General features: G+C 47.0%; 3 protein-coding genes and 2 long non-coding RNA genes across 6 annotated transcripts; 3 read left to right on the top strand and 2 right to left on the bottom strand.

Annotated features, from left to right (window-relative positions):
• The first annotated feature begins 3,099 nt into the window (after positions 1–3,099).
• LOC120702387 lies at positions 3,100–4,023 on the top strand. Of its 2 annotated transcripts, none has more exons than XR_005686392.1 (2): positions 3,100–3,274; positions 4,002–4,023. It is a non-coding gene; the product is annotated as an uncharacterized LOC120702387 (long non-coding RNA). The 2 variants fall into 2 exon arrangements; XR_005686391.1 differs by lacking the exon at positions 4,002–4,023 and adding an exon at positions 3,566–3,885.
• A 1,103-nt stretch (positions 4,024–5,126) lies between these two features.
• On the bottom strand, positions 5,127–7,227 carry LOC120704707. The gene is made up of 2 exons (XM_039989190.1): positions 5,567–7,227; positions 5,127–5,493 (listed from the first exon to the last, which is right to left on the bottom strand). Exons 1-2 carry the CDS (start codon positions 7,042–7,044, stop codon positions 5,127–5,129), a joined length of 1,845 nt encoding a protein of 614 aa, XP_039845124.1. The 5' UTR covers positions 7,045–7,227.
• A 27-nt stretch (positions 7,228–7,254) lies between these two features.
• On the bottom strand, positions 7,255–13,254 carry LOC120702386. The gene is made up of 2 exons (XR_005686390.1): positions 12,280–13,254; positions 7,255–8,654 (listed from the first exon to the last, which is right to left on the bottom strand). It is a non-coding gene; the product is annotated as an uncharacterized LOC120702386 (long non-coding RNA).
• LOC120702385 lies at positions 8,116–11,562 on the top strand. Its single transcript, XM_039986171.1, has 2 exons — positions 8,116–8,268; positions 10,104–11,562. The coding sequence occupies exon 2, from the start codon at positions 10,123–10,125 to the stop codon at positions 11,326–11,328; it is 1,206 nt and encodes a 401-aa protein (XP_039842105.1). The 5' UTR covers positions 8,116–8,268; positions 10,104–10,122; the 3' UTR covers positions 11,329–11,562.
• Positions 13,255–17,722: 4,468 nt separating the features above from the next.
• Positions 17,723–18,939, top strand: LOC120704975 (putative protein phosphatase 2C 23). The gene has a single exon (XM_039989524.1). The coding sequence runs from the start codon at positions 17,878–17,880 to the stop codon at positions 18,793–18,795; it is 918 nt and encodes a 305-aa protein (XP_039845458.1). The 5' UTR covers positions 17,723–17,877; the 3' UTR covers positions 18,796–18,939.
• Positions 18,940–24,592: the final 5,653 nt, after the last annotated feature.

Below are 24,592 nucleotides of genomic sequence, written 5' to 3'. Positions count from 1 at the left end.
GCCGCCGACATCCGCGTCTAGAACAGCATCCCCGCCCCCAACCTCCACTTCCTCCACGGCGTCCCCCGCCTCTCTCTCAGCGTGCGACTCGATCGCATCACGCCCGGCGTCCTGCGCCGTCTGGGTGCCCTTCCAATCCATTCAAAGCTGCTCTCCAAGGTATATCCTGTTTTGGAGCATCCCTGTGTGTTCATTTCGTAGCTGCTGCTTGTTATGCCTGTTTGGGAGCGAAGGTGTTGGTATCCTTTGGATTGAAAGTAACCTGCATCACATAGTGTGATTGTCCCTCAAAGATTTGAGTGCACATCCACCCTTTATCCCAGTCCCACAGTTTTATCAACATGTCATCAGATGATGACAGCACATACGGTAGAGTTGGATGGACAGCAACACATCTGATGTAATCAGACTTTAACTTTGTCCATGGTATTGTAGTTGTAGACACGAATGAACATGACATCTGCACCAGCTACAACCCATTGTTTTCTTGATACAGATTTTGCTGACCGCACTGAAATAAGTTCAAACATACACTAGCATCATGCCCATACACCATATAAGCTCTCTTTCATGTGAACATAAGAGGTCTGCATACCTGGCAGTTCTGAAACTTCAAATGATTTCACCATAGCCTGCAAAGATATGCATAAAACATATTATGTGTTCAATTCGTAGCTGTTGCTTGTTATGCCTGTTTGGGAGCATCTTGTGTGTTCAATTCGTAGCTTAATTCTGACCTGCAGATCCTCAAGCCACATCTTTCAAGTTACAAAAAGGAGCTGCGTAAGATCGTCGATGAAGAGCTCAAGCCATATCGGGACAATGTCTCCATCATTGATCGTGCTATTAGATGGGTCAGGTTTATCTCAGATCTTGCTATCATCACGGTATCCACGTGTGTAGTCGCCATTGTCTTCTACAGTCAAATGTACCCACTGAAATGGCGGGCACGCGTGGATGGCCTCGTTGATGATCTGGCGCATAGTCACAGGATTCGGGGTCGATGCCTCGTCCCTCGACCCGGGAACGTCGTTCCGATTCGAGGGTCGGGGTCGAAGAGGGTCAGTGTCCCATTCAAGGTTGGATCGTGTCCCGGTTTGAAAGGGGTCGCAGCCCCATTGCTAGCTGATTTAATTGGGATAAGGAGGTTAAGGACAGTGGATTGGTGTGGTTTTTGTTAGACAGTGAGCTGAGTACGTGTAGCATGGTCTAAATGTATTCTTTTATATGTTTCTTATATGCTTGTGCAGATTAGTTTCTTCATTATTAGCATATATATAGTTTTTGTCTTTATCGACCCGAAGATATCGACCCCGATGAATCAGGGTCGCGTCCCACATAATAATTTATCGTTCCATAGATGTATACCCCCTTCGTACCATAATTTTATAAAGTGACGACCCTCGACCCTCGACCCCGTTCCTCGACCCAATCGACCCAGGAACTTTGTGACTATGATTTGGCGCAGAGTATCAAATATAAGACTTTTGACGGATGGCTCGGGGGGGGGGGGGGGACGCTCGTCGCCAGGTATTTGAAGATCAAGGCCGAGGAGGAGGAGAAGATCAAGAAAGTTGAGGAGGAGATCAAGAAGAAGGCCGAGGAGGAGAAGAAGATGAGAGCCGAGGAGAGGCACCGGCCAGCTACACGGAGGTTGACAGTGGCAGACCTTAAGCTTGCAGGATACATTACCGCCAGGGATCCCCACAAGCTCTCGCCTCCCAAGGACGCTCGGGACAGCGCTCACGTCGGTCATTGGGATAGAAGCAACAAACTGCTTATGACTTCGCTTACCAACAGGGTCTTCTGGGGTGGCCGCCGGTTCTGATGTGCAAATTCCCGGCATTGCTAATACTGATGTTTCATTCTGCGCATTACCTTTTCCTTTAGATGTTCCGGTTGAACTGCTCTATCGAGATGTATGTCAGCTTGTATGGATGTAATGGCGCAACAAAATATGCAGCACAGACAGTACCACAAACTGATCTTTGGTCTTTGCTGTCTTCTTTTTCTCGCTGAAGATGTGGGCTGCAGTGTGTAGCCTGTTATTTTACCCCTCGTATTTAGTTTTTTTTTTCTGGATAATATTCGTATTCATGCAAATGCAAGGATTGGCGTGATCAGTGAAGATTTGAGTAATACAATAGAGCTGAAATATTGGTCCATGATCTGCGTTTTCTGCCATGGTTTGCTGGACTGATTGTGCACTCTTTTCATTTTGCCATGGTCTGCCATTCAACACCTGAAGCTATCCATGATTGTGTGAGGCAGGCCAAGTCATCAGATCATATTTAACTCCTACTGTGATTTTTTAACTGTCAGCTTTATCATATCACATCCAAAACAGCAGCTTCATCATATTGCATCCGAAACAGCATGTTCGTACTAGCAGGCCGACGTGGGAGGACAGCGATTTCTTCAAAAGAGATTGATGGTTCAATTGACAGAATAGTGGCTGGCATGGAAGGAACTGTGATGACAGATGGGAAGAGCAAAAGTCTTGTTGCTTACCATGAAGTTGGGCATGCGATTTGCGGGTAAGAGATGGCACTTTCTTTGAATCTGCCTCTTTGCATATATTTTCTCCTTTATCTTAAGTATTGGATTGGAATTGAGTTACTTTAGGTTGGTAGGTTTCGTAGATAACCTGTTGTTCATTTGAAGTATTTCAATTACTCTAGGTAGTATGCGTGTTAATGTGGTTTGTAAAGCTGGCTAGCTAATTTTCTTGTTTTAAATGGTCTGGTACTTAGAAGAACGATAGGGCAGTTATTTGGTGTTGGAATAGAGTACAACTTCTACTTGTTATTTAACTAATGGCCCGTTCCTGCTGTGTATGTACTAAGTGGCTCCTTTCCTATTTCTGTTTTTGTCCTCTGAGAAGCACAGGGTATCTTTGTGGTTTCAGTTTTGAGTTATTTGTGTGCCTTTTTTCTGTTATTTTTTTTGGTAACGTTCCATGTCAAATTTCTATGCAATCTCATTCATTTATGGAAATCTCTTTGCTGAACTTTGACACCTGGCCATGATCCTGTCAAAAAGGTTACCTTAGTTCCAAAGGGTAAGCTTACATGGTCTATCTCGATGGATGACCCGACACTTATCTCCTGGCAGCAACTCTTTGCTCCAGGAGAGCACTCCCCTCCCCCTCAAAAAAAAAAAAAGGAGAGCACTCCCCTCCCTCAATGGCGGGAAGAAGGGATCGCCGACGGAGTTGCCGGCAGGCGGGATCCACCTCCGCGGCGGCGTCGGAACGCTCCTCCTGCTGCTCCAGGTCCGTGCCCAATCAATCCCTCCTCCCGCAGTTTAAATCCTCCCGTCGAAGCTAGTAGATTGATCGATTTCCCCATAGTTTCCATCGGTGTAGGGCGTAGGTCGGATTAATCCAAGGGCCAAATCAACTGCGCCTGTTGTTGTTTCTTTTTTCTCGCTAGCTAGTTTCAGTGAAATCCGCATCCAGTCTCTTGTTTGTATGTAACGCATGAAGCCAGTTTCAGTTAAGATCCACTACGCTGTTATTTTGGCCCGTCTAGAGCCTTGATAGGGTAATACCGTCATCCTGCAGTGAGTTTTGTTGGAACTGCATGCTAATTGACATGGACAACTCAAGCCAGTTTGCAACTTGTGTATCTGTGGGCATATGTGCCATTCAACACCTGAAGCTAGCCATGATTGTGTGAGGCAGGCCAAGTCATGCTCCCCGACGGTAGAGAGTGTGGTAGAACTCTTAATTCTGGTGCTCCCTTGTTATGCTGCAGCAGCTGGTTGTTTAGTTACCTCCCTTATAAAAATTCAGGTTGCTCTTCCCATTAGTTGGAATCAGTTTTATCATGACAAGTTTATGACTGTTCAAAAAATGACAAGTTTATGAATACCCCATCATTTTATCATGATATTGAGGATGTACAGAGTCATCGTCTCACACGAAATGTTTGAAAAAATATTGCCAGCAGGCACCTAATTGTGTACAAGTGAAATGATGCAAGCAAATTAAACTGCAGGGGCATGGTGTGTGGCGCAAAATGAAGCTGTAGGTCTGATTGATAGCAAGGGAAATTTAACCACATTAGTTTTGTTCTACTCTTTTTTGATTGACCTTTGCATCTAATCTTTTGTTTAGATTGATAGACGTAGTCACCTTTCAGTTGAGATTCACTGCATTGTTATTTTGGTCCATCTAGTGCCTACCTGTATAGGGTATCAACAGCCTGCTGGAAGGTTTTATGAACCCTGCTCCCCGACGGTAGCATCTATCCTGAGTTCTTCATCGATCTTATGAACCCTGCTGCCCCACTCCGGTGTAAGTTTCCATGGGGAACTGTGGACAAGATGGACTATATAGGATACTCCCACAGCAATCTGAATAAGAAGAAGTGCCACTTGTTTGATGCTTTCACTGGTACCAGGACTAAATCTCCCCGGCTAATTATCGACAAGCGTGATCGGCCTATCTTTGGGGCACTCACGGCTCCTCTTGCATCACCTGACTCAAGTCTCCTCGTCCAAGCTGGACGCTCCCTGTATGAGTGGAAGGTTGGCAGTGAATCATGGTTGAACCAGTATCAGGTTGACCGGCCCATCGTTCAGGTTGTAAGCTTCAAAGGTGAGATAATGGCAATGAATTGTTGTGGGGATCTCTTCAGAATACGTTTGGAGCCCAGGTTCACAGTGCAGAAAATAGATGCTGTATTTGAATGGCCCATTCTGAACGCGACATGGTTGGTGGTGTGCGATGACGACACGCTTCTCTTGGTTGGCTACTGGAAAAGTTTCCAAGCCGTCCGGCTCGACCTGTCATCTGGACCGAAATGGATCAAGGTAGATAGGCTGGAGAACTGGGCTGTGTTTGTTGCCCCTGAAGTTAGGAGCCAAGCATTTGCCTGCAAGAACCCGGAAAGGTGCTGTGGAATCAGCGAAAATGTGATGCAAAGCTTGTGTACGTAGTGAAATGGCATAGAGCCTGCGAGAATAACTGGATGTTGTAATGGGTTTTATTATTACAAAACGCTGAAGCAATCGCTAGCTGACACTGAACTGCATGCAAGCAAACTGGTGCAAACACAAGGAATTCAGAGCTCCGGCATCTGAAGCTTGTCCGCAAGCAAACTGGTGCAAACACAAGGAATTCAGAGCTCCGGCATCTGAAGCTTGTCCGCCAAGCTCTTGGTGGTCCCCTTGAGCGAGAGGACGAGCCAGACGAGGGTGAGGAACTCGCCGCCTTGGTCCAGGCTCTTGGCGTGCAGGCACCCCCTGCACATGGCGGCGGAGTAGCAGAGCATGCCCACCCAGACGCGGTACATCACCTCCCAGCGCGTCTCCTCCGGCTGCACCCCCATCAGCTCGTCGGAGAGCCTGCACGCGTCGTGGATGAGAGGGCACGCCGACGACCTGCCTGCCTCCTGGACGGTCGTCGCCAGCAGGGCCGCGCCGTCGAGCCCCGGCCGCCGGACGAGGAGCTCGACGTCTTCCATGGCTTCGGTGAGCAGGTGCCGCCTGCTGCCGGTCATCAGCATCTCGGGCCGGGAGCGGAGGAGGTGGGCCATGTAGTCGGAGATCGCGCGCGCACCTCACGCCCACGTTCCCCGGCGGGCGGAAGCAGAGGTCGGTGGCGACGTGCCAGACGACGACGCTCTCGTCGAACGGCTCGCGCAGGCTGCTCTCGATCGTGCCGCCAGCGCCGCATCGCCGTTGCAGCTCCACGGCGAGGATCCAGTTGTTGGCGCCGAAGCACCGGTAGGTGGCGAGGTCGAGGCCTCCGGCAGAGGCGGCGGCGGCGCGCGCTACCGCCACGTCGAGGATGACGGATCCCGCGACGTCACCGTCCACCATGACCATGCCCTCGCCGCGCCCGCGTCTGCACTTGCGCAGCCAGCCGGCCTGCACTCTCCGGCGAGCCGAGCGCAGGAGGTTGTACTGGGGGAGGGTCTCGCACAGCGCCGGGACGCCGGCCGCGGACATGAGCTCGGGCAGCGGCCGGCGGATGACCGCGGCAAGGGCGTCGAGCCCGACCGCGGCAAGGGCGTCGAGCCCGACCGCGGCGGTCAAGACGACAAGGACGTACGTCGTGGCGACGTCCATGGCGTCGTACCGTTGCTTGTCGCTCGTTGCGAAGAGCGCGATGGCGGCGACGTGCAGGGACGGGAGGAGGAGCAGGTGGTAGGCCATGGACGCCGGAGTGGCGAGGAGCCGGGTGGCGTAGACGAGCCCGAATGCGCGGCGCAGCCATGGCTTCATCTCTGCTCCTGCGTTCGGGCTCAGAGGAGGCCTCAGGACCCCGTCTTCGTCCTCGACGTCAACCTCTCCTTGCCGCCGCCGTCTCTTCAGATGGGAGGAAGCGGCAAGCAGAGACATGTCCGAGAGTAGCATGCGGACTTTGTCCCCGTCGGACAGCACACCCGCCGCCGCCGGCGTCCTTCTCCAGCACTTGAGGAATCCATATCCATGCGCCGGCGGCCTGCTGCTGGTCGACACGGCGGCTGCGGCTCCCAGCTTGTCGATGCTGGCTCGGCGCCTGAGAGCCCGCCATGGCTTATCGCCGAGAGTGAGGATCCCGACGACGAAGAGCAGAACCCACGACGCCGTCAGCCGCCCGTCGGCGGAGCTGGGCCACGACTGGAGGAAGGTGCACAGGGCAATCGCGACCTGAGACACCATGACCATGGCGTGCCGTATCCACACCTCGCTGTCGCTGCTGTCTTGTTCGACGTTGCAGGCCGTCATGTCCAGCTGCCGGCCGCCGAGGTGGGCGAGGAGGACAGGTGCCCACAGCACCTCCAGCAGGCGGCCGCTTGAAGGCCACTGCGCCGGCCAGCTGCCGCCGCCGGTGTGGCGAAGGAAGACGACGGCGAGCACGTAGATGGCGAGAGGGTCGCTGCCGCGGCGCGCCAGCCAGATGCAGGCTCTGAACCAGAGCGGGATGGCGTACCGGCGCATGGGGCCGGCGACGAGGAGCCACTGCACGCCGAGGCTACCGAGGACGAGGACGCGAAGCTGCCACTCCTCCCACCATTGCAGCAGTGATGAAGCACCCCACACATCAGCCATCTTCAACCTCTCGATCTCCGTCCTGGGTCGGTGTTATATTTGCCGAAACGAGAAGATTATATTAAAAAGGACCGTACCGTTCGTGATTCGCTGCTGCGTTTGCGTGTCCGTGCTAACATTCCATGTCCTTAGCTTTGCGTGTTTCGTGCCATTTCGTGATGATCTCTAGCTCTCTCTCTCTCTCTCTCTCTCTCTCTCTCTCTCTCTCTCTCTCTCTCTCTCTCTCTCTCTCTCTCTCTCTCTCTCTCTCTCTCTCTCTCTCTCTCTCTCTGTATGTTCATCATGGTAAAAGCAAAAAATTAAAGACACTGGGCTGCTGATATATATCTAAACGACCAGTATCTACTTTGAACGTACGGTTCATCCAGGCTTTCAGAGATCTAATAATGCTTACGATGCATATAATTTTATAATGAAACAATAGTAATAAAAAGTAGTGTAAATAAAGATAAAATGATATGAAGAAACAAAAAAAATCCAATTCAATCTTGAAACTACATACCGAGTTGATTGAATTTATTTTTAGTTTTTGGAAGAAATCAGCTTGGTCGATCTTTTAGCTGGAAGAGAATTCAAGTCCATTCAATAAAAAAAAACACTATACGATATAGCTAGCATGGTCAAAAAAATGAAGCAGGATGCTTTGACAGTGTACCACTACTCTAACGCTATGTATCTCGTGCATGGCTGTATGTATCTACCCTTGAACACCTTTTTTAAAGAAAGAATTGGATACTTTACCGTACGTACAGATCGATAAGCACGCAGTAGTAACACACAACAGCATTCAAAAGTCAAATAAAGATCGTGGCAATGAAACCAGGTATCAAACTCTTAAAATTAGCTCCTTCCAAAATTTATCAAATAAATAGGAGTGGTATTTTTTTTAGAAACCGGGTTGCATTTTATTTATTCATCCGAAGGATTACAAGTACATCCTTACAAATACACTTCTGAGGAAGATATTTTAAAAAAATCCAATACGGAAGTGTGTTAGTTGTTGAGCGATAGCCCACGAGGCCCAAACTTGGCCCACAACGGAGATCATAACGAACAGCAGCAGAGAAGAAAACCCCTAAAAAAAAGCAGCAGAGAAGAAAAGGGTGCAACGACGAGAGGAGGAAGGCGAGAAGCGGCGGTTCCGGAAGCCGAAACGGACTCGACATCGCCGGCACCAGCCACCACCGCGGCATCCACTCCGAGGCCTCCGGATTCGGCTGCAAGGTCTCCGCTCTCCCTCTCTCTCTTGTTCTCTCACTCCAGCACCCAAATCCTTGTTTCTTTTCTTTTGTCGGCCCATTTTGCACCTGCGTTTCCTCTCCTTATCCTCGGTTTCTGAAGCCAAAGCCGAAAATTTGCGTGGCGCATTTGTTCTTCTGGTCTAGGGTGATATCGACAAGACCTATTACGGTTAGATTTCCTTTGGATTTTGGTGTATTTGTGAGATGTACGGAACGGAAGAACCCTAGAATCGATGGACCAGTGATCAAGTAGATTTAAATGGAATTACTGACCTTCCTACTGATGTGGGTAGAATAAAAGACCCGACTTTGATGGTGCGTGGTGGTCTCGAACGGGAATTTTGATGTTGTGTGTATGTCCCGGTTGATCTGCAAACGGCAAGAAATATCAATTAAATGCATTAGTGTTTCGTTTTGGTCTAATTTGGCTTTGGATCTTAATCATGCTTTATTTATTGCAAAGTAGTCTGTGGTTTCTTTTCATGTAAAGTGGGCTTTCCCACCCCATAAACCCTGTAAACGCAAAAAAAAACGTCACATCGAATGTTTCCACACATGCATGAAGTATTAAATAAAGTCTATTTACAAAACTTTTTGCATAGATGGGTTGTAAATCGCGAGACGAATCTAATGAGCCTACTTAATCTATGATTTGCAACAGTGATACTACAGTAACCATCCGCTAATTATTGATTAATCATGGATTAATTAGCATCATTAGATTCGTCTCGCGATTTACAACCCATCTGTGCAAAAAGTTTTGTAAATAGACTTCATTTAGTACTTCAAATTAGTAAGATTCCATCGCAAAATTTTTTTGCAAAACATCTAAACACGGCCTAAATGTTTTAGCTTCCTGGATGGGCCTTAACTTTGGATTTTCATTTCCATAGTCCACTTGACCCTTGCTTCTTATCTTTAATGTGGCATTCGTGTATGTTACCAGGCAGGTAAGTAGAACTGGGTACTTCAATCTTCTTTGCATTCAATCAAATTCCAATTTATATCAGTGTATATTGCGGTTTCAGATACCTGTGGCATATGGCATATATATACTAATATCAAGTAGGCACTTAGTGCCTAGATTCTTTTTTTTTTACTTTGTTCATTTCACACGACTGCGTCTTCTCTGAAGTGTTGTTTTCTTAATTCAAACCAAGACTAGCAAATTGTGTCACATAATTGTTCTTGGGGTGGGATCGAGTTTGTATGGTTGAGTTCCACTGCATCTGTTGTAACTGTATGGTATAGAGAAGAATCATAGAATAGATGCACCTGATTCAAACAGATGTATGAAGTATGCACAACTAATGTGGCTTGGATGAAAGGCCCCACTTTATGTTAGGTGGTGGTTGTGATCAGAATTTTACTTTATCTTTCTGCTTGCCATGGTTGACGTGCAAATGGTAGGACAAATAACAAAGCAATTTTCAGCAATTGATTGGACATTTGTGCGATTACAATAACAGTTTTCACCTTTGTTTCACATGTCAATTATGTGTACTGCTGGGAACACTAAATATCATGTTCTGAAAATAGGCTATAGGCTAAGGAAGTTTCAAGTAAAAGTTTAAATTGAAACTAGGCACTTGGATTAAAAGAAAAACTGTTTTTTCCTGTGACTAACTGTCTTATCCCATCTGTTCAGCCGCATTGAATTCCTTATTTGTAACAGAGTATGATAACTTAATTAAAAAGTGGCTTTGAATATGTACAGCAAATATAAATTTTTTTGTAGGGTACCTATGTCTCCTGAAATTAATCTGCCTGTTTCAAGTCATGCTTCTAATTTGTTCATCGAATTTTACATTTTTGCAGAGACTCTGTCACTGTCATCATGCAAAGCCCTAGCAAAATCTCTGGCACCTTTGCCTCCACCACAACTACTCCTGCTGTTTGTGGGGTTCAAGGGTGGGCAGATCTCCCAGAGGGCCTGCTCCAGTCTATCGTTACTCTGTTGGGTTCCTTCCTGGACCTCCTTGCATTTGCCGGCACTTGCCGTTCTTGGCGTGCCGCCTTCTCCTCATACCCTTCCAAATCTACATTCTGTGCCTTGCTCCCGCCTCTCCTCATCCAACCCAATATCCGTGTGCCAGCTCCTCATCTCCCTTCCAAAGGTGATGATGGTCGCAAGCTACGCACATGCCAGGTCACTGATCTGGCCAACCCAAACACCCCTCTTCGCTGCCAGATTCCTCAAGAGACATTTCAGAAGCTGTGTTTTGCAGGCTCTTCCTATGGTCAACTGATTTGTGGCAGTCGCAGAAATTGTCTTGTTGTCGATGTGTTCACTGGCGCCAAAGTCTCACCACCACAGCTCCCATTCAGCGAGGACACTTATTTCAACTCTGGCATGCTGACAGCTCCCATGGCATCACCAGATTCACACCTCCTTGTTTGTGTAGAATCCAACGAGGACTGCACTCAACGCTCCCTGCTTGATTGGCCGGTTGGAAGCAATTCCTGGTCAGAACTGCAGCTCAATGATTCATGGATAGGGCAGATTGTGGAGTTCAAGGGCCAGTTCATCGCGATGGACTTCCGCTACAGGCTCTACACTCTGTCCTTGGCCCCCCAGCTTAGCCTGCAGGAGATTATAACTGTGTGGTGGGATGACATGGATGAATGCCCATTTCTAAGGCCATGGCTGGTGGTATGTGGCGACATGCTTCTGATTGTTGATCACTACATCAGCCTCTTGTTTGGAGCACCTGTCAACTACAGAGCCTACCGCCTAGACATGTCAACTGAACCTGCAATTTGGGTGGAGGCAGGGAAACTAGAGAATCACGCTCTCTTTATTGGTGGTGATGTGAGGAGCCCGGCATTTTCTTGCACAAGCCCTGGACGATGGAGCGGTAGGAGCAACTGCTTGTACTATGCCCATGACACTCAACCTTGGAGCTTGCATGGGCTGGGTGATGATGCAGACGCCGTGTGGGATGATTCCACTAACCCTGACCTTGTGTTCAAGAGGAACTGGTACAGACAGCTGCAGCCGTTCTGGGTGTACCCAAGCATGCTCTACTCAGATGGCCAGTGATTGATGCCCAGCTGCTGCAAAATGCCAGCTGTCGCTTGCTGCTCCTGCGTTGCTGAAATTTCGTGTTCAAGTTCTTAAGAAACAGAGACTTTTTGCTTTCACATAGATGATGTTATTATGGTATCTAGCACTTTTAAAATGGAAGACCTTATTTAGCGTGTGCATGCTTGCCAGTTTCACCGTTGAGATCTTAGGTGCACTCTATCTGAATTAGCAGTAAACATTTTATACGCATTTGAGGTTTCGTTTGTGTGTGATTGTCATGTGTTTTCTTTACTATGATCTGCAATATGTGTGCTTTGAATAAAATATTGATCTGCTTTTGAAATATGATGCAGAAGTCTACAATGCGTATAATCAGGGGTCAGCGTTCTTTTATTTCTTCCCTTTTTCCTTCAAAATTCTAGAATTCAGATTTGTAAAGCTGGAGTGTGGAAAGTGTGTGATTCCGACTTGACCCCAAGCAAAATTTCCTCTAGGCTCTAGGCCCCGCAATGGAGTCCGAAACAACGAGCCATTGAGGCTAAGTTTAGATTCAGAAAATTTACACCAAAAAACATCACATCAAATATTTGGACACATGCATGAAGTACTAAATAAAATTTATTTATAAAACTTTTTGTATGGGTGGGTTGTAAATCGCGAGACGAATCTAATGAGCCTGTGATGCTGCAGTAATCATTCGCTAATTATGAATTAATCATAAATTAATTAGACTCATTAGATTCATCTCGCGATTTACAACCCATTCGGGTAAAAAAATTATAAATAGATTTTATTTAGTACTCCGAAATAGTAAGATTTATTTTAAAAATTTTTGCCAAATGATCTAATCATTACCTGAATAGCTGTTGGAAAATTGTTTGGACCCATGTTCACAAAGCCCAAACTGAGCCCACAACAGGAAGCATAACAAAGGAAGGGAACAGAGCGAGAGGAAGGGAACCAAACCAGAGAGGCAAGCGGCGGTTGTGGAAGAGGGAAGCGGAGGCGATCTCGCCGTCATTGCCGGCGAAGGCGCCGGCACCAACCGAAGCAGAACAGAGCCCTCCTCCAAATTCCTCTTTGATTTCTTCTCCACCGAACCAAGCAAGTCCGAGCAAGATTTCTCTTTTCCTTTTCAAGCGACGGCCACCAGAATCAGCTCTCTCTGCTCTAGATCCCCCCACGCCACCAGCACACCTCCTGCCAGAGCTTGCTGGAGTGTCGACGCCGCCAACGCGCCGCCGGCGAGATCACTGGCCGACTTGCAGCTTTTCTGAACTCTGTTGCCACCGAATATGAAGATAATTACAACCGGCTGTTGAGCTGAGATACGCGCCACAATCCTTTGACGAAGCCTGCCATCCCAAGCTTGAGAATTGCAGTAACCCGCTGAGTGCACGTTCGCGGCGAGTCATTTTTGGAATCGCAGTGCGCGAGGCGCGCTCCCGTCCGAGCGTGCGCACGTCACAGCTCCCAAACGTACGGCCAGCTAACTTAGCCATGCACATTGAACAGAATCAAAACCGAAAAAGACTCTGAAACTAGTAACTACCTGCACAAGAATTATTCAACACCTCCATCCATCCATTCTCCAATGGAATAGCAGAACACCACAGCACCTGACGCCATCTACCTGCTTATCCCATCGCTCTCTCCCTCCTCTATTCAAGCAAGCAGCAATGTTCATTCCCCTCTCCTGTGCTCTTCTCCCCCCAATCGAAGCAAACCAGATAGCGAAGCAGCACCTGCTGCTCTCTTACTCTTATACTTCTAGGGTTCAGGGGAACATTGCTGCTTTGCTTCCATTGTTCCCCACCAATACATAGGCGAAAAGACTTGGTGCTCTCTAGCATTGTTCCCCACCGGTCATCGAGCTAGAAGGAGAAGGAGCACCATGTATTGGGATAAGGCAGGGGAAATGGGTCTTTTCGCGTGCCCCTTCCATACGCCAGCTGACTTGCGTGTCATGTCGGCAAAATTAGTATTTATTAGCTTCAGGTGTAGAGAGGTGACAAAAATATAGGAGCCAAAATAAGGATGACAATTGAACGGTTGCCATCCGAAAAAATGAATAATAGTTAAATAACCCTGATTATTTAGATCTGGGAACCAAATTTAGGACTGAAAATATCGGTTTCGGTCTTGGTTATTTTGATTTGGTTTTTTATCATCGGTTAATTATACCCACCTCTAGTCGCGAGGAGCAAGAAAACTACAATAGATGCGTCGCACGGGCCGAACCATATCGACCAATTTCGTGGGAGAGGTGCGGGGGCAAGGCTCCATAATCTAAAATAAATTAATATTTCAACATAACAATACAACTTTAAAAAAAATTAGACTAACATTTGGAAATAACATAATCATCATTTTTCAAAACATATATCAATAGATTGTAGAAAGTAGTACTGTCAACATTTTCTATAGGCTACAAATGAGTAGAACAAATTCAACATTTTACAAAGCAAAGATCAAATTTTTTGGGATGCTAGTTTTTTTATTTTTTCTGCTTCCCCAAAGTTGATAGTTGTAGGGCCACCGTGGCAAGCACTAGCAGCGCGTGGTGGAGATAAACGACATCAATAGGCCACAATAATGGGCGTGGTGGGGATGAGCTCTCACAACGAGCTAGGGGAGGGGTGGCAAAGGGCTCTAAATTTTGGCCTAAAAATTTAAGGGTCGGGACCCAAAAGGGTCTTATACAATTTTTAATTAAAAAATTTAAATGCCTTGTTGGGTTGTGAAGAGGTCAGTAAGGCCATGACTCATTACTGCCCGGGATGCTGCAACAGGCATGGGTTGGTGTAGGGCGGAGGCATCGCCAATGGATGGCAACAAGGGTGGGGCATGCAACATGCACGAACGGTCCAGAAATATTTAGTCTTTTATTCTTTTAGAGTATTACCTTAACATAATATTATTGAATTATGCACAATAAGGGTGGACAATGCACAATAACATTGTCTTTCACCTCTAAAACTTTTTACCTTATAAAGAATACTTTTATAATATTATTGAAATTAAATAGATATATACTTCTTTCAAGATGGTTCTAGATAAAAATATTTTTTTCCCTTAATGATGGTTCTAGATAAAAGATTTTTAACAAAAATATCACCATTGCTATTTAAAGAAGAAAGTGAAAAAAAATTTAATATGTCATTATAAAAAACTGGTGATTTTTGTAATTTGGCTATTACAACAACACTGTGATCTATTAAATTTTCTTTCATTTATACACATATTATTTCATTTATTAAGAAAATGTAATGTTCTAAAAATGTAAGAGTCAAAAGCAGGAATAAATTTCACTCGGGAAGGCATTTCTATTTGATTCATTTATTAAGTTGATTCCATTGCTTTGCTCATTTTGGGGTTCCGAAACAAGAACAAAATTGAATGTCCATAAAAGGGACATAAATATCACTTATTCCTTGCATGAAAGAAAGAGCAACTCTTAAATGTAGGTTAGTAAGTACATGTTTAATTTAGAATTTGTCCAGATAAAAGTTATTATTTTTATTTTTACCATTTCTATGATTTTTGAATGAAACCATCACTTGTGCATTACGGTGTAATAGAGTCATCACTTGTGTATTCAACAACTCGGTGCTCATAAAACCATGGTCCTAACAACTATTCTCTTTATTGCCCAAGAAGCCTTTCTATCTGGTACATCTATTTGTTGCCTGGTACTTATTATCGTGATCCAAATCAATTTGGGAGTCACAAGGTAGCGAGTGAATCTATCTTTGATTTATGTTGTGCTTTAGAATGCTCAAGGGCGCATGTCAACATTCATGCTGCATGCAAAGGCTTATTTGCTGGGAATATTATACTAAAAATTGAAAGTGATGATATACATGGTAGATCATGCGCAAAGCTAGTGGTGAAAATACTAGATCACATTGGAAAAGTTAACAAAATATTTGGTAAAGTCAACTATATTATTGGTGTTGAGAAGCAGATTGTGTTTAACTGTGTGATACTTCCTCCATCCAACTATCCAAGGCCCATTACAAAATCTAAAAATTCCATCTATATAAGGCTTCGTTTGATCACTAGCGCAGTTACTCCCTCCCACGCGCGCCTTGGCTTCTATTCCTCAAGGATCCGATGCTCCGACCCTTGCCATATACTCCCCGTGTGTATCTATCGTTCCCACACATCCTTCCCACCAATCCTTGTTCCTTTGCTGCTCACCATCCTGAGCCCGCCCCGCGCGACGGCGACGAGGAACGGCGCGCCAGCCTTGGCGATGACAAGACCAAGGGCAATAGGGCATGGAGGAGGCCATCAGCGAGCAGCTAGTGTTCGTGCAAGATTCTGATGAAGTTGAGGAATCCATGTGCATGGACGATCCCAGCAGCGAGCAGGAGATGGCCGTTCAAGATTCAGATGAAGTTCAGTTTGTTACTCAGGTTGTTACAGGCGCATGATTTGGGAGATGTTTAGCGCTGTTTTTTGGCGACGCCGTGTGCAGCGGATCCGTGGAGAGTACTGATTAATGACGAGTTAATGATGTTTTGTGATTCACGAGGACTAGACTAAATGCCAAGTTTGCTTTGTTAATTCCTCCTTGGTCTCTGAGTCACCAAAAAATAGGCCTTGGATAGTTGGATGGAGGGAGTAGTTACTAGTTTTGGATAACCAGACGTTGCAACAAAAGTATTTACTTACAAGCTGTGGAGAAATTTTGAAGTACTTGTATACAGACTTATGGATGCGGACCCATATCTTGCTCAAATTTTCTACACATATAAGTTTGGATTAGCAAATATATCATTCGATAACCTAGAACTAGCAACTCCTGCAATGACATGGATTGGAGTAAACCTATCATTGTTGATTCCCCTGACAGATTCTGACATTTAAGAACTTGATAGTTTAAAGGACAAAAGCTATATCGAAGATTATGCTTATCTATTTACGCATATTACAAGTATGATTTCATTTAAGATGAAAGACGAGATAGAAGGCATGTATAATGAAGGGTTGAAAGCACGGTTACATCTGCAGTGGAATTGACGAATGTATAGCAAAGGCAAACTCTACAGCTTAAGGGAAGTCATGTACATAAAAAACTTGGGAAGTTGCCCAGTTCATGCACTTGTTTCTTGTATGTTCCCTAATATTTTAATCAGGTTGACAATACATGCTATGTATTCTGCATTATATTTATGCATACTTTTGTTCTTCCACCTATCTAAAATGTACAACACCTGTGATGATATTGTAATGCTTGAAAATATTGAAAATCATAATGCTTGAAAATGTGTGTTATCAATGGGAGCATGCGCCGCGAAGGCCCATCCGCGGCCCATCGCCTGGGCTCCCGGGGCGGGCGAGGGGTGGTGGGAGGTGGGCTGAGCGGCCGCCGGTGAGGCCGTTGCCGGCTGGGGTGGAGGTCGAGGCGGTGGTTAGGGTTAGAGTTTTGAGTTTCCGAAGGTGGATGATTCCATAGCCGATAGCTATAAAAGGGAGGTTGGGGCGGTGGCGGCTCGGCTGGTGCAGGAGGCGAGGCGCCGCGAGAGCGCAGCCGGCCGGCCGGAGCAAGACCCCCGGTGGGTGGTGGCCAACAGCGGGGGCAAGAAGAAGGCCAGCGGCACGCTGCGGGAGTTTCAAGCCGGGGCTGTGGATGAGGGGTCGGAGGTCGAAGGAGGAAGAAAAGGAGCGACTGGGGAGGCTTCTGTGACCCCTCAACTCCCAGCCGCACCTGCGACTGGGAATAGCGCCCGACAGCTTGAAGCCGTGGATCTTGGATACGAGCCAAGAGCCAGAACTCTAATGCTTCAGCCTAGTCCTTTCTTCACAATGCACGAGGCAGGCCCTTTCTCACGGTCTAGAAGCTGACATGGGCTGTCTAGAATCCTGCCTATCCGTCCGTGCCCAGCTCAATCTAGCCTTGTTTTTTAGGGAGTCCATATTAGGCCCGTACATACCAGCCCTTTAGCTCAAGCACCCTTATGGGCCGCAGATTTTCATGGCCCTAGCGGTGATGTCTGGCGCTGTTGCGCGCTTTGGTGCTGCCGCGTTGCTCACCAACGCTCGAGAAGAAGCTTTCAAAAGATATTGGCTGTAACTTTTTTTTAAAAAAAATGTTGGTTGATCTTTTGTAAACTGTCGGTTCATTTTTTTTTGGGAAAAATGTTGGTTCATTTTTTTTAAATACATTGTTGGTTCAACTTTTCTTGAAAAATTGTTGGTTCAACATTTTCCAAAAATGTTAGATTCAACTATTTCTTGAAAAATTGTTGGTTCAACATTTTCCAAAAATGTTAGGTTCAATATATATGTTGTATCATCTCTACAGACCAAACTCGAATTCCTTAGCATTCCTGAAGTTGAGGCTGATGCCAATCTAGACATCTGAACGTACAGTCTGAGAGTTGGTCTTGTGCATCAGAATAGTCCTCTTCTCCGAGCCTAGTAATGCTTTGCTTGGAATCCGATCCGATTGTTGCTAGCGTTGGACTAACTTTTGGCCCTACATTATCCAGTCGATCGCCGGGCCGGGACAAGAACCTATACCAGGGACACGACACGAGATAATCCTATCTATCCATGGAGAAGCTGCAACAGATCCAGCAAACCCTCGGCGAGATCGAAAGCCGCGTCCCCGCCGCCCTACGCGTTGTCTTGCGCATTGGCTACCATCTCTCTCCCGCGCCAGCTGACATCGCCAGCTTTGCCGCCTCCCTACTGCAGCCGGCGGCGGCGGAGGACGTGGTCACGGTCACCACCGGCGCCGATGAGGAGCAGCAGCTCAGCACCGCGGCGCCGCCGGCCCTGAGTCTCCGCTACGGGTCATGCTACGTGCCGCTGCGCGACCACGACGCGCACTTCGGGCGCGCCGACGCCGGCGTCCTCGGCGTGGCGGACGGCGTCGGCGCGTACGCGCGGCTGGGCGTGGACGCCGGCGCGTTCGCCCGCGGCCTCATGGCAAGCGCGAGCGCGAGCGCGCTCGCGGCCGTAGAGCCCGGCGTCTGCCCCTGCGCGCTGCTGGAGGCGGCGTACACGCGGGCAGCCGCGTCGGGCGCGCCCGGGGCGTCCACCGCGGTCATCGTCTCGCTCGCCGGCAGGGCCCTGAGGTGGGCGTACGTCGGCAACAGCGGGTTCGCCGTGCTCCGGGGCGGCAGGATCGTGTGCCGCTCCAAGCCGCAGCAGCGCTCCCTGAACTCGCCGCTCCGGCTGAGCGGCGGCGGGCCCGAGGACAGCGACGGCGTCGCGGCGGCGCGGGCGGGGCAGGCGGCGGCGAGGGACGGCGACGTCGTGGTGGTCGGAACGGACGGGCTGTTCGACAACGTCCGCGACGAGCAGCTGGAGCAGGTGGTGCGGATGGGCGCGCGGCTGGGGTTCTCGGCCAAGAACATGGCGGACGTGGTTGCCGGAGTTGCGGACGAGGCGTCAAGACGGACTCTCATGGGGAAGCCCGACGACATTACAGTCCTCGTCGCCTTCGTTGTCGACTCCGATTCATGATCCAACTGATATCCAGTCCTCGGCTTTAATTTTAATTTTAGGGAAAGCTCCATTTTTGTGTGCGTCATCTTATTCAGGGTCCAATGGAACAATCCGTACGTCTAGGGAAAATGCAACCTTGCTTCATGCCACTTCTGCACTGGAATCTTGCCGAGTCTCTTGATCACTCTGTTCTGCTGGTTGTGGCCGGTGCTAATTTGTTGTGAGAAAAAAATACAACTGACTGGCTGATAACTAGTGGATAGTGCTAATTTGATGTGAGAGAAAAGTACCAAGGCTGGTAGTTAGGAGAGGGTGAATTTAAGTCGCCATGCTAACCACAGAACAGCTAGAAGAAGAGACACGCAATCCACTGTTTTTTTTAAACGAACCGCACAAGATAGTGCGAGTTTCTATTGATATTGAAGAAAAATACAAGACTACGATCCTGGAAGACCGTAGGAAAAAAAAAGACTCACCTAGTTGGATTGGGACGTCAACATGGGTAACTCTGCAACTCAACTCTCCTAGAGAACCCACACCTCCACTCTCATCGGTTGGATTGGAGCATTAATACGGGTAAACTCTCAAAATTGCAGGGCCATGATTGCCAAGCAGGCCTTCCCCCTCCTAGTTGGCCAAGCTGCCGCGGCTACTAACTTTCTCCTATCTAGAAAGTCGTCGTCGAAACTCACGCGTCAATAAGAAATCGAGAAAAACAGACCACACCACACCGAGGAGGCCACTGTGTGTACAATGATCACTCTGCTGTCCGTCAGTTCATCTTCTACGTAACAAAATGGGGTGCCGAATTCCTGCAGAAATGTACCGCTGGAAACTGAACCTCAAAATAGCTACTGGCTGTCAGCCTTTTATTTTGTTTTTTCCCTTAAAAAGTGTACAGACAGGTCACAGGTAGTTAATTCAGCGTATAAACAGTGGATTCGGTCGTGCAGTTTATTATGTTTTTCCCAAGTCGCGTAGTCTATGAAAATTTTGCCACTTCTGATGGTAGTAGATCATACATGCAAAAACACAAGGCGAAAAAAAAAGTCTGAGCAAATCAAATGACAGGGCCCAAAGGCGCCTATGCCCATTCTGTTATAAAAAAAATTGATAGGTAGCCCAAGCCCAACACACTAGTCAGCCCATTCTGTTACCGATTGATAGGTAGCCCAAGCCAACACACTCGGAAGCGTGTTTTTTTATTTTTGTATTTTTCAAAAAAAAATTTACAGAAATATATTTTTGGTTTCAGGTTTTACAGTTCTGTACCCCTACCGCCCGGAGGGGGGGCGGTAGGGGGCCTACCGCCCGGCGGGGAGGCGGTAGAGACCTATATGTAAATAAAAATAAATTTATTTTGCGCAGAGGTCCTTGGAGGGAGCCTGCCGCCCCCCTGCCGGGCGGCAGGCCCCCTGCCGCCCCACCAGTTGGCAGCAGGGGGCCTGCCGCCCGGCAGGGGGGCGGCAGGCTCCCTCCTCAAATATAAAACTCCGCCCCTTTCCTCTGCGCCCTCATTTTCTGCCCACGAGATCCAGAGAGGGGAGAGGGAGAGAGGAGGGGTGAGGGAGGTAAAAAAACCGGCGAAGCCCTGCAGAATTTTGGATCCGAACCGCAGGTAACTAATATTTCTCAACTATTATAGACTTGTTTCTAAAATAATTATGAATTAGAATAGATTTAGTTTTTGGATAGTGAAATATAGAATAGTAAACTTAGAATGACAGTACCTTATTATTATTGCAGCATAAGGCAATGGCTGACTCCAATTCTGTTGGATTTTCATGGACTGAAGAAAAATCTAGTATATTTCTTGACATCATGACACATCTTGTAATCAGTAAGAAGTTGGATCCATTAGCGGATGGTACGATAGAGATGGTGTGGTCCAAATTAGTTGAGTTTAAAGATTTGACATTGTTTCGAAGTATTACAATGCAAGATTTAAAGAAACACCTGCTATAACGTCGGAAGATATATATGAGGGTATGTGAACTAGCGAATCATCCTTATGTTATTGGATTTTTACAAACTAATTGTAAGATATGGATGCGGCCAGAAGTGTATGAGATGCACATTAAGGTAACTCTTATTTAGTTCTAATCACGTCCGTTATTTGTAATCCATATTTATGAAATAGTAAAATTATTGCGTAATTATATGCTAGGATTACCCCGAGGACACGGAGTTGATTAACAAATCGATACCAAATTTCCGTAAATTGGTATGTATCTTTGGTGGACTTATGCCGCAAACTAGACGAAGGAGATCGATAAGATCTTCGGGTGATAGTACTTGGGATGCGCAAGAACAAATGCCCAGAGGTTCGTCGAGTCATGATGTAGCACCTCAACCACCAACTTGTGTTAACTGGGATGACGACATGGATGACTTCATGCCCCCGAAATCATGGCCTCCAACACATGATGTTCCTCCCCCTTTACATGAACCTAGAATTAGAAAAGAGACAAAGGGAAAGACAAGAGGTTCATCAAGTCATGTTGCACCACCTGCAGCACAAACTTGTGTTAACTGGGATGACGACATGGATGACTTCATGCCCCCCCAAACCATGGCCTTCAACACATGATGTTCCTCCCCCTGTACATGAACGTAAATCCAAAAAAGAGAGAAAGGGAAAGCAAGAGGTTCGTCGAGCCATACTACACCACCTGCAGCACCACCATCTGTCAACTGGGATGACGACCTAGATGATTTTATGTCATGATCTATAACATATGATGTTCATCGGTTTAAGATGTATGCGCATTTAGTATTGTTAATGTTGTATTATGCTTGTATGTATGTCTCGTACCTAACTTTGCATTCACTGGACATGTACATAATGTCGAGTTTGAATCGTACTTAGTCGTAATGGAGCATCGAAGTATAAACATATCATCTATTGTATGTAATGGAAAATACGAGAGTGATAAGAGGCGAACGTTGAAGTATATAAATAAGCGGTCCACAGCTATCTCATTACAAATAAACATCAGAGATACAAACATCAGATACAAACATCATAATACAACGATAATGAAACAGACATCACACATGCAGTGGCATGGCAGAACCCGTTGCAAACTACGGTAAACAGATTCCGGACTAACCTAACATGCCTTAGGTAATTAAAAAAAACAGAACAAACACAATGATGCAGCATGTCACTAGCACTAGGGTAGTCCTAGTAGCCGTACCCCCACGTAGCAAACTGCGTTGAGCCTTCTCCGCAGTATCCACTCATTACAGGTGGTGCAGGCGGTGGTGCCGGAGGCGTAGGGCCCTTCTTCTTGTGACAAGGGCAGTTGCAGTAAGGAATAGTGCATGGTTCCTCCTGTGAGCCGGCAGCATTGCTGGTATCATCAACTTCGTCGTCTTTGTTACCCTCGCTCACTTCCTCATAATGGTTCACCTTGCATTCCAGATCAAAGATCTTTATCTGGAGGTACTCGATGAACTCCTGAACAGAATCAATTGGTGCATGATCGACCCACCTAGTAAAACCACAGTTTTCTGGAGCATCGGAAGACTGCAAAATAAATTTCATGTAAGGTGTCTCATTGAAGAAAAAGAAATGAAACAGCCGAGTATTACCCATGCGTGTGGACATTTAAAGAAACGTCAACCGCCATCCATCCCGTCGGTGCACATCTGCACTAAGCAGTCCTCACCATGTCTGCATTTTGGCCACGGTTCTCTACGGTTATCGTATTGTCGAAGAGGAGTTTCATTGGTAAATTCACTCTTTTGCTGTGGCGGAAACTCAAACACTGGTTCCGGAAAGGAATCAAGTCCAAGAGGCCCCTCCCATATTATGGGGTCTCCCTTTCTTCCCCCTTTTCCTTTCCCAAAACTGTAGTAATTCTTCCCGCTAGACCCACCTCCAGACATTGGGTATACAATGAGTTTTGGTGTTTGAGTGGTGCTGGGAGTTCACAAACTTCGGAGTATTTATAGGCGCACAATGGTCTGATGACTACTCGATGCATCTCTGTGCATGCTGACTCACAGCACTGCATTGCTGCCGCTCGGTCGATCGCACCTAGATGCCGCCTTCCCCACTACACGCCACAGACCTTCGCTGTAGAATGACAGGTCCGTCGTCCTCGCCAGAGAGACTGCTTTGAAGGTGAGCTGGTGTGGTTGCCGTGTTGTCACATCTTTTTGAAATGGTGGAAGGGCACTGCTATTGGGTTGTCGTCTTTTGTCACGTATGTTTGGGCAAAGAATTCGACATTTGGGAAACCCGTGATCGCCGTGCTGAGCAGTGGCAACCTGTGATCTCGTACTCGCAGCTAGATACACTATGGTTCCTATTTTGAGCTATTCGAGCGTGTAGTCATCATCATCGTCGGCAGGATCTCGGCCGCTAACTCCTACCGCACCTAACTTGTCCTTCATTAAACCACATAACATATTGCATTGAAGATTTCATTCGTTACAACCAAATTCGAGACAAATACATAATATACTTAGTTTCGTACACACAAATACATTGCAAGCTGTTACGTGCACAACTAGATGCGGCGAATTCTTGTAGGTGGAGCCGATCCATCCATCGGATTCCCGGAAGGTCCAGCCTCGGCAGCAGCAGTGGGTACTGAAAGCTGTGGGCACTTCTTGTAAGTGTGACCGTCCGCTCCACACAAGTTGCAACGTTTTTTCTTCTTTCCAGCCTCGGACTCGTCCATTCCGTTCCGGATCCGACGTGTCTGCCGTCGGCCTATGCCCCGCTTCGTAGCTGCATCAGGGATGAACATTGGATGGGGATTTTTTTGAGTGAATGGGCCTAGAATACCGATGCCGTATATCTCATGACACCAAGTCTGTGCTGCGGCTTCTTTTGTGAAATATTGAGAAACATAGGACGCAGCATCTAACCCAGATACAGAACAAGCCGCGATGACATGGGAGCATGGTAAGTGATGCACCTTTGCCTTCTGACATCGGCAGAATACCCTCCCATTAATGGTTATCAAAACTTCTTGAATTACCCTTTGTCTGCGGACACCCTGTCCAGTCCTGTCCCTGCATGATACCTCAAATCTTTGCTCCTTTGTGCCCATCGATATGACTGAGTGAAATCGAGCCTTTTCAAATTTTTTCTCCATGTACTCATTGACCCTTCTGCAAAAATGCACTCCTGGATCATTAAGTAAGGGAGCGGCTGATGCGTATCGCTCCCGAAAATACCTTATACATCCATACATGATGAACTCAACAATGCCAACAAGAGGAAATACACGAACACGACGCATTACCATATTGTAACATTCAGCATGGTTGGTCGTCTCGATTCCATAACGTCTCCCATCTGTGTCATACAGAAGTGACCACTTCTCTTTAGGCGCACCATCAATCCACTGTGAAAATAGCTTAGCATGTCCAACTAATGAATCTGTAGAACGTCTCCTGCTGGATGATGAGGCCTGGCTCTTAAGCAATTCAGCGCTCATGTCATCAATTATACCCCACAAAGCATCAAACTTCCTCTGCTGATTCTGAGTGCACAATCGCTTGAACAAATTCATCGGATCCTTATTCTTGAACCGCTCATAAAAGTTAGCCTTCTCATTCTCAACAAAGGCAAAGGCGATGGGAACTATCTGCTTGTTGCAATCAATTCCGATTGCCGTCAATATTGTTCCCTTATATTTCCCTGTCAGGAAAGTGCCGTCAATACACAGAACAGGAAGGCAGTAAATGAATGCCCTCACACATGCTCCAATGCAGAAGAAAGCTCGTAGCAGAATGCTTGGCCCCCCTGACAAGCTCGGTACACTGTATGTATCAAAAGCACTTTCAGGATTTC

This window comes from Panicum virgatum, chromosome 4K (assembly GCF_016808335.1).
Source record: "Panicum virgatum strain AP13 chromosome 4K, P.virgatum_v5, whole genome shotgun sequence".
Classification (NCBI taxonomy): domain Eukaryota; kingdom Viridiplantae; phylum Streptophyta; class Magnoliopsida; order Poales; family Poaceae; genus Panicum; species Panicum virgatum.
Note: the sequence above shows the minus strand (reverse complement) of the source record. Positions and strands in the feature narration are given on the sequence as shown.